This window comes from Aythya fuligula, chromosome 5, assembly GCF_009819795.1.
Source record: "Aythya fuligula isolate bAytFul2 chromosome 5, bAytFul2.pri, whole genome shotgun sequence".
NCBI classification, from domain to species: domain Eukaryota; kingdom Metazoa; phylum Chordata; class Aves; order Anseriformes; family Anatidae; genus Aythya; species Aythya fuligula.
The window spans coordinates 41,178,988-41,194,686 of record NC_045563.1 but is presented as its reverse complement, the minus strand read 5'-3'; the positions used below and the strand labels follow the sequence as shown (position 1 = coordinate 41,194,686).

The following is a 15,699-nucleotide window of genomic DNA, read 5'->3' as shown; positions in this document are numbered from 1 at the left end:
TCTACCAGAATTTCTGGTGTTGAAGACTTCACTGGGTTGTGAAAGAATGTGTCAAATCATTAACCTAAGCTTTTCTCTACAGTCTATAGCTAATGATTTGATTTCATTAGGCCTTTACTGGATAAGTATCCAGTAAAAACAATCTGTTTGCACTTACTTTATCTGTCACAGCATGCATACATACAGAAGAAAGTTACATGAACAAACATCAGCAATGCATTCTCCGTCCAAAAAAAACTTGACAACCAGTTACAAATAGGGTCAGAATGTCTTATTACATTTAGCCATTCTATCAAACTATTCTATGATATATATAGAATATGATATTCTATATATCTATATATCTATATATCTATATCTATATCTATATATATCTATATATCTATATATAGATATATATATCTATATATATATCTATATAGATATATATATCTATATAGATATATATAGATATATAGAATAGATACAGAATACATCTATATATATAAATATATGGATAGATATATAGAATATCATAGAATACCTTAAGATCGTTGTTGTTGTATTTATTGGCATATCAATAAAAGATAAAAACTACAAAGGTGGGCTTTGAGAAATATTAAATCATGACAGTAAGAACTTCAATAAAATCAACTAATAAACAGTTTAGCCAAGTATCAGGAAGATACTTTGAGATTTCTTTGAGTACTTTGGGATTTCTTAATTTATGATTTTCTTTTTTAAAGTGAATGATCAAATGGAAAAAAAAGTAAGACAATCTGAGTGTCTTGAACATTCATTCTTCATAATTAGCTTTGCCAATTATCTATCCTTATGCCTCAAGCTATATAAATGACTAAGAAAATTAAGTTAAACAACAAGAAGTATTTTTAGGAATTGTTTTGTGCCAATTTAGATGGCTTAGGCTAATAACGTTTACATCAAAACTCTGTAAATAGCTAAACACAGAGTTGTGGGTTGTTAACTGTCTTGTAGACAAGAAATCAGTAAGCTCTGTCACAAAACAACATACAAAAACACATTTTCAGGTCAATTATACTCAAATTGTACTTAGCTCAATTTTTGATGCTTCTACCTCAAACCCAAAAGAGACTTACAAAATCTGGTCTTTTTATTCCTAGTTATATAATTTATCTTAAAAAATATATATATCAGCACCACCTATAACCATTTTCCTGCTTTGAGGACTTTGTACGTAATTAACATGGTCAGATTGTGTAAAAAAGATATGAAACCTTCAGATGGAGACATTTTGTATTATCTATGATTTTGCCACATACATGCTTCACTGTAAAAGTATCTAAATTGCATGCAATTATTTAATTTTATCTTATTTACACATGAGCTAATATTTTCTTAATATTGAAACTTCTTGCCCTTATCGTGTTTTAAAGATGCTGGCAACAATTGTGAACTACCTTCAAAAGGAATGTTTTTCATACTGAAAGTGTTTATCAGAGGCCAATGTTCTCTGTACAATAAACGTTAGGTTAGGATCTAATTTCTCAAATAAGTAAGTATTTTTGATTGAGTTAATTTTACAACTAGAAAGTGATGTTGCAGAAAGTCAGTAACTTTGCCTGTATTCTTTCAGTAATACCTCCAAAAGATAAGGCTCCATTTGATCCAATGTTTTTCCTAGATGCTTATCTGGATCTAAACCTGGAGTGGAAAAAAGAAAAAAATGTGTTAAAATATGTTTTTAAAAGTATTATTATTATTATTTTTTAATTATTTCTTTCTTTATGCTACATATCTCCCTAAGAAAATAATCCTACTGTATCTAAAATAAGTGTAATCCTAAGGGAAACATACTTTGTCAGAATTGTCTCATCCCCTCTGGGCAAGTCATTTCCATGTTTGTGAAGAATAAGGTCAGTATCTTTTGCACTGCATGTCAATTAAAAAAACTATCATTTTCCTTTATTCGAAATTTCAGTAACCAGTAAACATCTTGGTCCACAGTAATAAATAAATAAATAAACTACACAGAAATAACCTTCCTAAGGCAGAAGTTACCTTTCTATATACATATTGAATTAAAATACTAGTTAATTTCTTGTAGTTCCTGCCAGAGAGATACATAAATTATTGGAGGGGACACAGACTGTTTTCTGTAATAAAAACTCTTTTGTGTGTGTTACCCTTAATCTGTGTGTTACTTACAGAATGCCTTTAATGTTTTATCTTTTGATGTATTACAAAATATTCTGTAAGATGCCTACATTTTGATTTATTTTCCTAGATAAAAAGTAAGCCCTTTTAGCATTGACAATTCTAATAACTTGCCTCTCTGCATTCCTGTCTTGGCTTCTTGCCTTTATGAGTTTTGCCAACTCATGGCTGTTACAGTGTCACTTATCAGGAATAAAACAAATAATTGATGTTAATCAGTACTGGGATAAAAAAAGGCCAGGAAAAACTGTTTCAAGAGTAGGCATCCCAATCAGTCAGTAACCAAATTAACATCTTAGTTATGTTGGAGACTACATGGTCAAAAGGTCTTAACATTCAGAGTAAGAAAGAAAACAGAATGATGACTTCTGACAGTGAAGGTACACTGGAAAATTTTCAGTGATCCCATTTTCTAGCGCTCATCGCAATGCTTGTCTATTTCTTCCTGCTGTAATGCTTTATATAATAATGGATATCATCAAAGAATTGCCACCAGAATGACTCCATTTAGAAGCAATTTCTGAAGCATGTACCTTGCAAAGCACTTTAGCTCATTGATGATGAAAGCTGTTACATAAATGTATGGCATACTATTATATAAAGTCTTTGCTGAGTTCAAATAGCTCATATGCCTTTTAATTTTTACAGTGATGGGCTTTTTGTGAAACTAATTTCTGTGAAACTAAAACAAGTTAGAGTGAATGAGATTTCAAAACATTAATAAAGTTTTAAAATATTTCATTAAAGTGCATGAAAAATTCCCTTACTATCTGGGGAAACACTTTACAAACTACTCAATAATTAAAATGAAGGGGGTCAGTTTCTTCTCCATCTGTTTTTTCTTTTGGTATTGGTTTGTTGCTCTTTATTAACAGAATGAAAACATGTGTTGCGACATATAAGATACGGATCATTGAGGATTGTGAAAATTAATTAAAAAATATCTTCATTTCAATAGATTTACTTTGCTCTGAAAAGTAAAAAACTTTTTTTCAAAACAATAAATTCAAAACTCCCACTATTTTCCATACTGCATCAGACCAACAGTGCATCTGTTAATCTGCTATATAATGGAGCAAATAGGCAAATAATGGAAATGTTCAAGAAAAATGTTATTCTTGAGATATATACATATATGTATATCTAAATATATGTATTATTAGATGTGGTTATAAGCACTGAATAACCCCATATGGGACATTGGTTTGTCTCATTCTTCTGATATGTATCTCATCTATGTTGGCACAAACCATATATATATTTCATACCTCCATTCTTTGCTGTAAACTTATTTATAAAGAACTATAAATACAGAATACAACACACAAGACATAAGAAAATACAGAAGAGACCTTATCAATCTAAGTTTGGGGATGAACACTTTGAAGATTTACAAAATCAACAACTTACGCTCTTAATTTTGAAAACTAAATATATGAAGTAGTCAGCTACTTCTCTCAACATCTTCATTTCACAGGTACTATTTTTCTTGCTTACTATTTTTAAACTTTTGCAATGATTCGCTGTAGCTGGAGAACCTTTTCTCCACTGTGGACAGAGTTAATTTACATCTGTACATGCTAATTTAGAAACTCAAGGTAGATTATACTCTTCAATTTACAGTGACCATGAAGCACATGAAGTGAAGCTATCATAACAACTTCATTAAAAATAGAACAGAAGCATTTGTGGTATATGCTGTGGTGAAAGCTGATCTTGTCTACAGTGAACAATTCCAATGACTCTGGTGGTATCTTCCAATTATTACCAGTTTAGCATTATGTCCTTGATTTTAATGGGACAGGTATTAGTTAAACATTCTGTAATGAATACCATATTATATTAGCCATTAGAAATTTAGATTAACATTCTCCATTAATATCATTACTTTTCTTATAAATTCAGTCCCTTTCCTTAATAAAGCTAATTGTTTTCCTTTAAATTTAAACTAAGGGTTTACATTAGAAACAAGTGAGAAAGGAAAGTTGACAAATCCACATATACTAACATATTATGCTCTCACAACTTGTCTTTGATATGAAGAAAAATATGCCTACTGTTTAGCCTCCAATTAATACAAAACAATAATGAAAAATAAGCTATTATACAAATAGTACAGAAATACAAATAAATTGCCTGTGTATGGCAAAATGGGTAAAACTCTACAGTACTATACCTACATGAAAATTTGTCAAACTACAAGGTACCCTTTCTACTTGTTAGTAGCATTCTATTTTTTGGACGGATTATCTTTCTTTTGAAAAACATAATTTCCTTTAGCTTCCAATATGTTTGTATTGTGAATGAATAGAAACCATCTTCTAAAGGCATCGAGAACAATGTAAGCTGTAATTTGCAGAACCAGTAGTCCACATCCAAATAATGGTGTGCATGTATAGACAAAGCCATAGGTCTACTGCTACTATCATTTTAATAAGTTATTTTACCATATTTATAGAACAACAAATATAAATCTGCTCCTACTTCACATGTTTCTCACTATATAAAGAAGTAGATTGATCCAGATTCTTAAAATGAGTTAGAGTGCAAAGAAAAACAATATATTATAAAGCATTAGTACATTCCATTTAACTACATCCTCCAGACTTCTCCATGAAACTAGCTGTGAAGAAAGCTGAATGGGTAGATAAACTAACAACAAGGTCCAGGGCCTGGATGACTATGTAGAATTAAGAAATTAATTAGGAAGAGAACTGTAATTTGCAGCACTGACATCGATTTTACTTAACTTGCATGTATCAATGAGAAGCAATTACAATTCAATTAAAATATTCTCTTTTATTACTTTACTGACTGACCTTGAAGTTAATGCCTGTTTTATTTAATTGCATCATCTATGAATAAATGTTAACCCTAGAATGTTATGCCCCATTATTCTCAATGCCTTTTAGCTCCCCAACTGAATTACATCTGTCAATTTATTATGTGCTGTCATGAAAGCAAGTGGGACTTTATTTCTTTGAGATAGACCAGTACGTGATGAAAGATTTGATAATGCTGTTTTTAACAGTACCCAGTAAAACAAATTGTGCTCTCACCTCCCTTTTATTACAAAATCAGTACATGATAGCACAAATGGTATAATCACTTCAAAGTAATGTCTAGTCCATCTGTAATTCCTGATAAATCCACTGACAGGAACAGAACTCCTTCTTACACCTATCAAGAATGGTTGCAGAACTCATGCACACAGCCACAAGACAAATGCTGAACAGAACCACAGCAATGTACAGATGAGGGCAGAAATTCAGGGCTTTGCTCTGTAGTGAAAAAAAATGTATCAAAGAACATTACTGAAAGGCATTCCACTGGTGCTGTGCATTAATGTTAAGTAACACAAGAAAACCATGAATTAAATGGTCCACTTTCATCACACATATTAGAGTAACAGTCTTTAACTTTGAAGGACAACTACCTGATATTACTTCTATTTATCATGACAATTCAAAAAAAAAAGAAATCAAGTTCCATTTTTCATGCCATAACATTTGGCTAACAAAAATATATATTTTAAAGCCTCAACTTACTCAGAAAGTGTTTTAATGCATAATGTTTTAATTCATAATTTTAAAATATTCTTGATTTTAAAGAAAGTATTTTAATACAAAAATCCTATTTTCACCTCAAGTTAGTAAAAATGTTGAGAAAATAATGACTCATAATTATTGCTTATAAGAAATTGTGCTACATAATTGGTTCAGTGTAGCACTCAGAAAAAATCTCTAACACTAATAGAACAGACTACAACACTGCTTTTGAAAGTTAAATCCTATACTTAAAATGTGTCTTTTTTTCCTTTAAGTAAACAATATTGATTTTTATGAAGGTGGATTAAGTACTGTTTTAACGACAAAGAATCAGAGTATGTTTAGAATAGCACAGGAAAAGCCTACACAAACCGAAAAGCTACTAGTTGGTAAAGCAGGTTTACTCTGCAGGAATACACACATGTCAGATACCCTTCATATTGCAGGAATGCAACTCCCACAGAGATAATAATGCACTGTAAATATACACCTTAAATTAAATTGCCTGGAGGTAAATTATTCCTGGTATAATATTTAGCTTTTATTTCAATAAAAACTTGGGAAGGATGTGAACTTTCTGTCTGGCAGAATAAATAACAGGTTCATAGTTGATTCTTCATCATAACTTTCATACATGAAAGGTTGTATAACAATGGCAAAACAGATGGAGGCCATGAATCTCCATTTCCAAAACATCAAAAAAAAAAAAAGTAAAAGCTGCAAAATTTTCATATAAAAATGAACGAAAGAAAATGCCTACTGGTTATTAGCCCCACCTTTAAAATATTTAAGGTGAATATACTTTAAATTTATTGTATAAAAGAGCAAAAATCATGCAATATCATTGTGTGCCTTCTTCTATTTTATTGGGATAATTTACCCAGTGTGGAAATAGTACTGGGATAGAATCTGCAAGGTTAGTGGTAAAGTTAGAAGTTAACCTTGAAGGTTGGTTCTAGCAACCAACTGTTCCCAGTACAATTTATTAAGGATCATGGTTAATCTTCCTGTTTTCTAAACTAGGCTACTCCGGTGTCATCAAATTTTAGAATTCCAAGAAGTAAAAGGTTCTGTGACTCATACCAGGCCATGTAAATTTTATCTGTAATGTCCTGTGATTTCTTAACATCAAAGTTATTTTATCTAGTTACATCCAGAATTCAAAGCAACTTAGCTCTACCATTTCAGTAAGAGAAACCTCAATAAGTCTTTGAACAAATTTTGTATTGTTTCATCAAATAACAGTACAATATTTTCAGATACTTGTACAACTCGGAAATGTCCATAGTTTAAAAACAGATTGTGGAAGAATTGTTTAAAAACAGTATTAAACTGTTGTTCTCAAATCCATTTTTCCTCTCATCTTTCAAAACAAGACCACATACAGCAAATGGTTCAGCTCACTAGAAATACTGCCCCAACCAATTTCCTCTCAGGAATTTCAATGGACTTCAGAGACATTACACTTTGCGTTCATACAGATAAAACATATGACTTTCCCATTATAAATCTGTTTTCAGAGTATTTAAATTTGGAATCCTGAAATGTTTTGAGTAGAATTATTTTAGATCCAGTGTATATGACATCTTTTGTTTATTAATCTATTTCATTCAAAGAGTTCAGCCATTCTAACACCTCAGTTTGGTTAAAAATGATGTGCTTTTTTGTCCCTGTTAAAAGATTCTGGTATTTCTGTGCTTTGAACAGTAGTAGCATGATTAAGGGATTACAATTTGATTTTGTGGCATGTGCAAGTGCTAAAATTTGTGTCCATGTCATTACATTCATCACCATGCAGACGTTATAAATCTTTTTAAAAAAAAAGTCATAGCTCACAAATAGATCAATAGAGACTTCTGACAGAACAAACCAGTAGATCACTCACAAAAGGGTAAAAGTCAGAGCAGAAATAAAAAATCAGCAATAAATCAGAAATAAAGAATGTTAATAATAACAAAACAAAAATAAACAATCTTGTCCTAAAACTAGAACTTGTAAGGGCCTGGAAAACAAAACATCTATGGCTCTAAATACACACACACATCTTTAAGGGTTTGAGCTTAAGCTTTGTTTCAGCATAGAAATCTGTATAGTAATTGTGAATTCAGAACTTAAATCTTACAAACCATCAAAGAGCAGCAAGTAACACTTGAGTTTTAACAAAACACCATCTCCACCTCCTGCTTTTAATTCTGTTAAGCTTATTTTTGTTTTTGACACCTTTTCCTAAGCTCATTTTATTCCACTACTTTTCAACTCGAAGTTCTGACTATTGTCCTGTCTCCTTCATTAGAACCCATACTTCCTTTTTTTTTTTTTTCACTTTAAAAGCGTAATAGTCCATTCTTAGCCCATTTCTGCCTTTTCACTATTTCTTTAGATGATCTGATCTCAAATTGCAAAGTGATCCTTCCACTCTAAAGCTGTCTGTCTTCAATTTTCTCTGTCTCTGACATCTCCTTAAGAATGCAATGCACTCAAAGTCAACTCTCAATTACTTTGTATTTTCAGGCACATTCACTTTCCCACTCTTCCTTCTAACTCTTGTTATCTTTTACTACTGAAAATATCGACACTCTCCCCAGTCTTGCCAATCTCCAGCCTACATGGCAAAGAAGGAATCATATTTTATCTCTTATTTCTAGATCCACTCATGCAAACGGTCACAGACTCATCTCTTCTTTACCATATGATTTTAAAACATTTATTTTAACTCATGTATTAAAAGCTCTTTCTGAAAACTCATCTTACATTGTTACCTGTCATTCATATACAAATATCAGGGCATACAACATTCCAAATGCAAAGAATATTTTCCTTCCGTATTATTTCCAAAACTTTTCACTTAAAGTCTTTCCCTCATGAAAAAAAAAAAACAAACCTCAGCTAAAATGACTCCTGTGGTTTTGTGGTTTCAAAATTTCAAGCCCTTTCATTCAATGTCTGGTGAACAAAAAGATGTGGCATCTTTTTATTGTCAACAACATGAATGATGAAGGCACAGACATATGTATTAGGGAACGTGCCTAAGGCAAAAATGCCAATACTCTAAAGGAGCAATTAAGTTTTGGAAGCATTGTTTGAAAGTTCAGTGACAGTGGCATGTCAGGAAACAAGGATTAGAAAAAGGGGGAAAAGACTAATAAGAAAACGTTTCTAAAAGTGCATGCTAAGTATTACTTTCATTTGCCAAATCTGTAAACTGAACAGGTACAGTAACAAAAATGCATTAGAAATTATCATATACAAGATAATTAAACCCTTTTCAGGAACAATTTTTCTAATAAAAGTTTAAGGCTACTTTTCAGAATACATTACTCGTAACAGAGTTGACAGTCATTAAAAATTTTGAGATATTTGAAAAATGTTTTTTGCCACTTTGTGCTCCAATTCAAATTATGATAAACAAGTCTTTCACATTAAGTAAAAAAAAAAAAAAAAAAGAAAATATCAAGAAAAAAGGTTGCAAATACTGTCATAGATTCCATTATCAGATTTACGTTCTGATTTTGATTGAAACATTGAAGAAGCTTTTATTTTTTTCTCCCAGTTTCTCAAGTAAACACTATTCACTTATCCTCATAAAAACTTACTGAAGGTGAATATTCCTCTTAAAACATCAAGGAAAATATAATTGTTGAGAACAAATTACTCTTACGAGCATAACAAAAATAATTTCAACTATATTTACAGAAATGAAAGTTGTCATATTTCAAAATGTGTAATGGCACTTAAGTTCTAGTGTCAATTTTCAACAAGATGTAGGTATAGTTAATTATGTAAGCAAAGTAAAACTAAGTAAAACTTGATTCTCAATTTTTAGTGAAGACCATGATGTGAGAAACCCTAAGATTCCTCCCAAACCTTACTCCTTGTTTAATTTCTACTGAAGTTATTACACTTTGTGCTGCAGTAGAAGTTATTTGTTTCAGAACCTGGTACAATTAAGAGCAGTACATAAAGTTACCTAAAAGTTGAATCTGTTATATGTGGACTCCACAAGTTAATTATTGCTCTAACCCGTACAATGTGTCCACAGAACAAGGATATCAAAACCACATCTTATGGTTATGCTATACTGCACAATCTCACACAAGCAATGGATTACTGGAATTTCAGGTGCACATAAAGACAATAACAACTGTTTCTACTTCAGCTGTTACTGACTAACATCATTCTAACCTTCTGTTATTTCCACTGAAGAGATATATTTCAAATACAGAAGCATGCATCACACAGGCATCTTCTGCAGCAGGAAGGTGGCACGGAAGACAGACATTCATAAGAATTACTCTTTTTTTTATTCCTTACATTTGCTGTTAGATCATGGAACGTTCTTCTCTCAGCATTAAAGCCTCTGAAATACACTCTAAAGGAAAGCAAGCTGATCTACATATAGATCAACAGAAGGCACATGAGGAAGGCCTGCTAACAATACTTCTTTTGCATGTAAGTGAGAGCAATTGGTATTCCATCTGGAAAAGCATACTACTCTGAGATAGAAAACTCTTGCCACTGGCAAAGTTTGTGGTATTAATTTGTAATGGTGGATTTAGGAAAATAAACTAATGCTCATTTACTTGCATAATTATGTGTTTTCTACATAAAATGACAGACTTTTACCTTGCCAATACTAGCACTGAGTTAATGGAAAACAGGACAAGGCAGGTGTACAACTATGCCAGCGCTGATGAATGTCAAGCTCAAGTTACAGATTTGCTTCTTGCATTAACATCTGTAGGACATACCACCTAATGCATCATCCTTCAGACTATTAAATCTGTTATTTTAAATATTTTCATTGCAGTTTAGCTTTGATTATTAATCTAAAAGGCAAAAAGTTAAACTGTATGTTAGCTTCTTTGCCACTTGATATGTTAAACAGTCTTCATACCTTAAATCTTCTTTAATAAGGCATGCAATTATTAAAGCATTACAGAATGGCCCCAGAGCACACAAGCTCCATTAAATTTGCTTACATCTAATTACATTTGCCTGAGGCAGGTGAGAAATTGACTCTGATAAGATCTTTCTTTTACCTGTAGCCAAAAATATAAAAAGGAAAAAAAAAAAAATCTCACAGTGATTTTCTATCTAATTGCTATCTACAAGTATTTATGGTATTCGCTTCTTAAACAAATAGCCAACAAAGGACTCTTTGTGCACTAACTGGTCCATTTTAAGCCTTTTTTTTTTTTTTTTTTAAGGTTGCAGAATACAAAAGAAAAGCTGATCTTGCTTCAGGGATAAGGCAATGATATCTGCTTGTGAAATAGTTGCATCTATTATTTATATCATATGCTTCCTTAATATATTCCACCTATATTTTAAATAGTATTTACTTGTTCCATTTTGGGGCTGTTGTTTGTTTTTCCTGGTTATTTCCCTTTAGTTATACAAATAAATGAAAACAACCTACATTTATCTCTGAGCGAATGAGGGAACACCATATTTCTAATCATTCTAATCCCACTAATCTATAGATGCTATGAGAAAAATACAGCAAGGCTATCATAACCATAATACAAAAAAAAGTGGTCAGAAGCAATATCACCTAAAGAGAAGCAGGTTTAAAAAAATAAAAAATTATTATTTTTTTAAAGTCATAGAATTCACCTAAGTGTAAATGGATTATAATTCAATTTTTGGTCAGTATTTCAGTAGAAATAACTTTGTTATAAAGCAGTCCTTTAAAGAAGATGGACAGACATTAGGAATTTAATGTGAAAGTTGCCCAAATAAGCCATTCATAAGACTTCTAAGGTTATGCAACACCTTTTTAGACATACTGCTTTAGCCACCAAAGCATTATACTAGCCATTCTGCAGTGCAATGGGCCACAAATCTTCAGTCAACCCAAAAAACAAGAGGTACTCTGGTCACATTTTACATGTATGCTTAAAACCTCATATGATACTCATAAATGAAAAATTGCATAGGAGCCTGAAATGAACGTATGCTTGCGTTTATATGCTTCTCATGGTTATAAAACGTCATTCAGTAAGATTTCCTATAAAACTTCACTTGAATTCAACTTTAATCAATAAACAAGCTGATAATCTTTTAATTTGTTCCATTATACAAACCTCATATTACATACCTGATGATGAAAAAACGTTAATCTGCTACACAAAGAAACTACATTGTAAACAAATTTTTTTTAAAGAAGAAAATGAAAAACTATTGCTGTTTGCTATATGCTCCATGAATTCAAAGTGTTTTTATACAAAATGTTTTGGCCTCATATAATTACATCTTGTTTAATGTTAATTTATTATATTTCTATTAAAACTTTCATGGTTGTTTTATAATATTGTCTAGTCACCAGTCTGCATCATCTATAAATGTCAATACTGTGAACCACTGAATTATGTGTGCATCTTCACTGCAAATCAAAACTAAAACAGAAAAAAAAAAATTGAAAAAGGAATTTAATAACTATGCTATGAAGAATTACTTTACAGCTACTTTAAAGCTTTGTCTACTCTGAGAAAAGAATGAAATGTACACAGGCTGATTCAGACATTATGACTGTTATTTGGCCTTATGATTTTTTATTTTTTAATTTTATGTTTGAATTTTCTTCATGCTCATATTAACATTTCTTATTCAAAAATATAGAACAAAGTTCCTGTTTTTCTTTGTTATGTAGTGGACTTGCCCACTCAAGTTTTAGCAGAAATTATTACATAATTGAATACATACCAAAAGCTGCTACTTTTATGATTATGGCTTGAATGTTAGATGATATCATTTCTTTAAGCAGTATCTCCTGCTTTCGACGCCAAAGATAAGCTAAAGGCTGAAGACTAAGCCTTCTGCATCTTAAAAACAAAATAAAAGAGGATGAAAGCCAAGCAACATATATTTAAACAGCATGATTAACTTAAATTTAAAGAAAGTGAGTTTCTATGATTTCCTATCATTATGTAATTTTCTTCTATAACTCAATTAAAATATTTAGTTTATAACTTGAAATGTAGGAATAGTAATCTCTAACATTAGAAAAAAAAAAAAAAGACAAAGTAATCTTGTTCTGATTATAGTTCACTTACATGTATATAAGATGTAACACATTGACATAAACAGATTTGCCTGGGAACTTAAGTAAACCTTTAGGGATGCAAACCCATTAACAACTTAGGAAATGATCACTTTTTATGAACACAGCTAAGGCAACAGTTACTCCTCTGGTAACCATGGCACATGTCACTAGTACATGTTGAATTTGTTACTCAACAAAACTGTGATTTGGATCCATACCCAAGGAAAAGAATCATTTGGAAAAACGTATGCAGCTTGAGATACAAAGTAAAAAGTTGACAGTGTAAATTTAATTATGTTTTGATAATATCATACTTAGCATTTGAAGTATAGCAGTATAGCACTTGATTATCATAGTAGAGAATCACTCATTTGCACTACCAATTGTTAACTGTTCTGCAAATTGTCAAGTATCATCAGTTGGCAATAAAACGTGTAATGCTTAGATCCTGTAAAATTTAAAAACATTAAAAAAAAATAAAAACTATAGGCCTAGATCAAATGATTCAAAAATATGTTTATTTGACAATTGACACTGTTTGTCTAATATATGGGATTTCTAACTAGTATTAGTGTCAAGATTTTGTATTTAAATCGATGTTTAATGTTGACATCTGAATTCATAGTTACCACCTGTGTAATCTGACTAGTTTTGCTATTATTTTCATGTATTTTCACTGAGGGCACTCAGTTGTGAAATTAAGAGAAATATTTTACAACTCTGCATGTGAAGTAGTTCATTTAGGTGCCTAACATTATCTACAAATTAGCTGAGTCCAAGCAACTGGAATGGTTTGCGTGTCCAGGTTTTGACTGGGACAATTTTCTTCCTAGTAGCTGCTACGGTGCTGTGTTTTGGATTTAGGATTAAAATAATGCTGATAACACACTAATGTTTTAGCTGTTGCAGAACAGTGCTTACAAGTCAAGGACTTTTCAGCTTCTCATGCAGCCAGCAAGGAGGCTGGGGGTGCACCTGAAGCTGGAAGAGGACAGAACCAGGACAGCGGACCCAGACTGGCCAAAGGGATATTCCATACCATATGGCATCTTGCTGAATGATAAAACTGGGGTGGGGAGTTGCATGGGGCAGGGGCAGGTGCTGCTGGGGGTCTGGTTGGGCATCGGTCGGTAGGTGGAGAGCAACTGCATTGTGCATCACTTGTTTTATATAGTCCTTTATCACAACTATTGTTATTTTCCCTTCTTTTTCTGTCCTATTAAACTACCTTGTGTATCTCAATCCACAGGTTTTACCTTTTTTTATTTTTGATTCTCTCACCATCACATTGTTGGGGCAGGAAGAGCAAGTGAATGGCAGTATGGTACCTAGCTGCCTGCTAAAATAAAAAATCAAAAAATCTGGTATACTCTCTACTGGATTTTTACTAATACTTTATACAAAACACATAGTTCCAGGGGAAAAAAAAATGTTAGCAAACTGAACTAATTAGGTATCAGAACATCTATGTTAATAAAGATTAATATTTTCTTACACATCTTCAACTCGAACTCTCTGGTAGTCAGAAAGAATAGCTCCCACAGATACAGCCTCCACTCCTTCTTTGTCCTGAAAGACAAGGAATAATAACAATATATGCTGGCCTACACAATAGTTTCAGTACACCTACTAGAAAAATCAACCAGGAAAAAATCATTGTCCCTGTACCCAGTACATGGAACTGAATGGGCTGCAATGCAGATCTTACAAAGAAAAGAGCAGCACAGCTGACTTATAACACGGTTATGACTCCAACAGAGTACTCTATTCTACCTAAGTACCATTCTACAAAATAAATGGTCAGTGTACCTAAAAAATACCAGACTTAACAGCTTGGTGTAGCATTTTCCTGAAATCCTGAAAATTATTTGCAGTTCTTCACTGTAACTGAGATGTCAGCTATCACCATATCTACAAATAAATATCACTAATATAAAATCATCAGCATAGGTTAAAATGTTAGTATCTATCACAATACACAGCACAAGAGCAAAATACACCAGAATGAGAAAATTTGCAAGGAACTTAACATTACCTACAAATTCTGCTAAAAGTTTTTTCAAGACATTGTCTTTGGATTCCTGTTTTATTTCAGTTATTTAATCCAACCACTATTTATTCTCAACACATTGAGAATAAACATGTGAAAATGCACACGCTTAAAATATTGAAAAGCATGAGCTTTTGCCCTTTTAAGTGACTTGAGTCCCAATCAACATGCTGAATTTACATTGTTTCCTTAAATTAATTCTAGTTATAGTTTTGCTCTTTTAACCAACGTTGATCATAACTAAACAAAGAATCACCTTCAGGAGCTGCTCTGTTAGACAGCAACCCCATGAAGCTTCCAGAAAGACCATACCAAAAGTTTTTTAACTAAATACCTACATACGAATTTCGAAATCAAATCAGTCTTTGCCTGCCATGATACTGAACTGAAAATTCACCTTCAGATTATCAATAAAATGATGCTGAAGGTGCTTTATACATAATTATATTATAAGGGAGAAAAACTAAAACATTTTATAACTTTGTGGTACATTTTCTTCCTCAATATTCTTCTTTTTCCATTAATTCTCATTTCATAGTTGCCTAATCAAATTCCCAAGTTATTGATATCCATCTACACTTCCAATTTAAGAGTCAATGTATTTATCAAAATTCCTAGTTACAGTAATCTGATAATTTTATCACTGTTTATATACATTTATGTACACATTTATGTACTACTACATGTCATTAATGGATATACCATTTAACACAAAATTTAACACCAAGTCATACAGGATTCAGCTTGATGCTTCTCATGTATTCAGACCTAAACTAACAATAAAAAATAATTTTAGCTTATCTGTCACTAGTTCATTATCCACTTCCTGTATTATCATTACCTTCTAGTCAGCATTACTTCTACTTCTCTTCAAGCCTTCT

The 15,699-nt window shown here is 31.8% G+C and overlaps 1 protein-coding gene across 3 annotated transcripts in view; it reads right to left on the bottom strand.

The window, feature by feature from the left end:
- DPH6 (diphthamine biosynthesis 6) overlaps nucleotides 1-15,699 on the bottom strand; it is a 205,239-nt gene that overhangs the window by 135,872 nt on the left and 53,668 nt on the right. For all 3 annotated transcript variants that reach the window (XM_032189005.1, XM_032189006.1, XM_032189007.1), the window contains exons 4-6: nucleotides 14,264-14,337; nucleotides 12,429-12,547; nucleotides 1,601-1,662 (exon numbers count right to left, since the gene is read on the bottom strand). In XM_032189005.1, coding sequence (XP_032044896.1) covers nucleotides 1,601-1,662; nucleotides 12,429-12,547; nucleotides 14,264-14,337 — 255 coding nt within the window. The remainder of the gene's footprint in view (nucleotides 1-1,600; nucleotides 1,663-12,428; nucleotides 12,548-14,263; nucleotides 14,338-15,699) is intronic.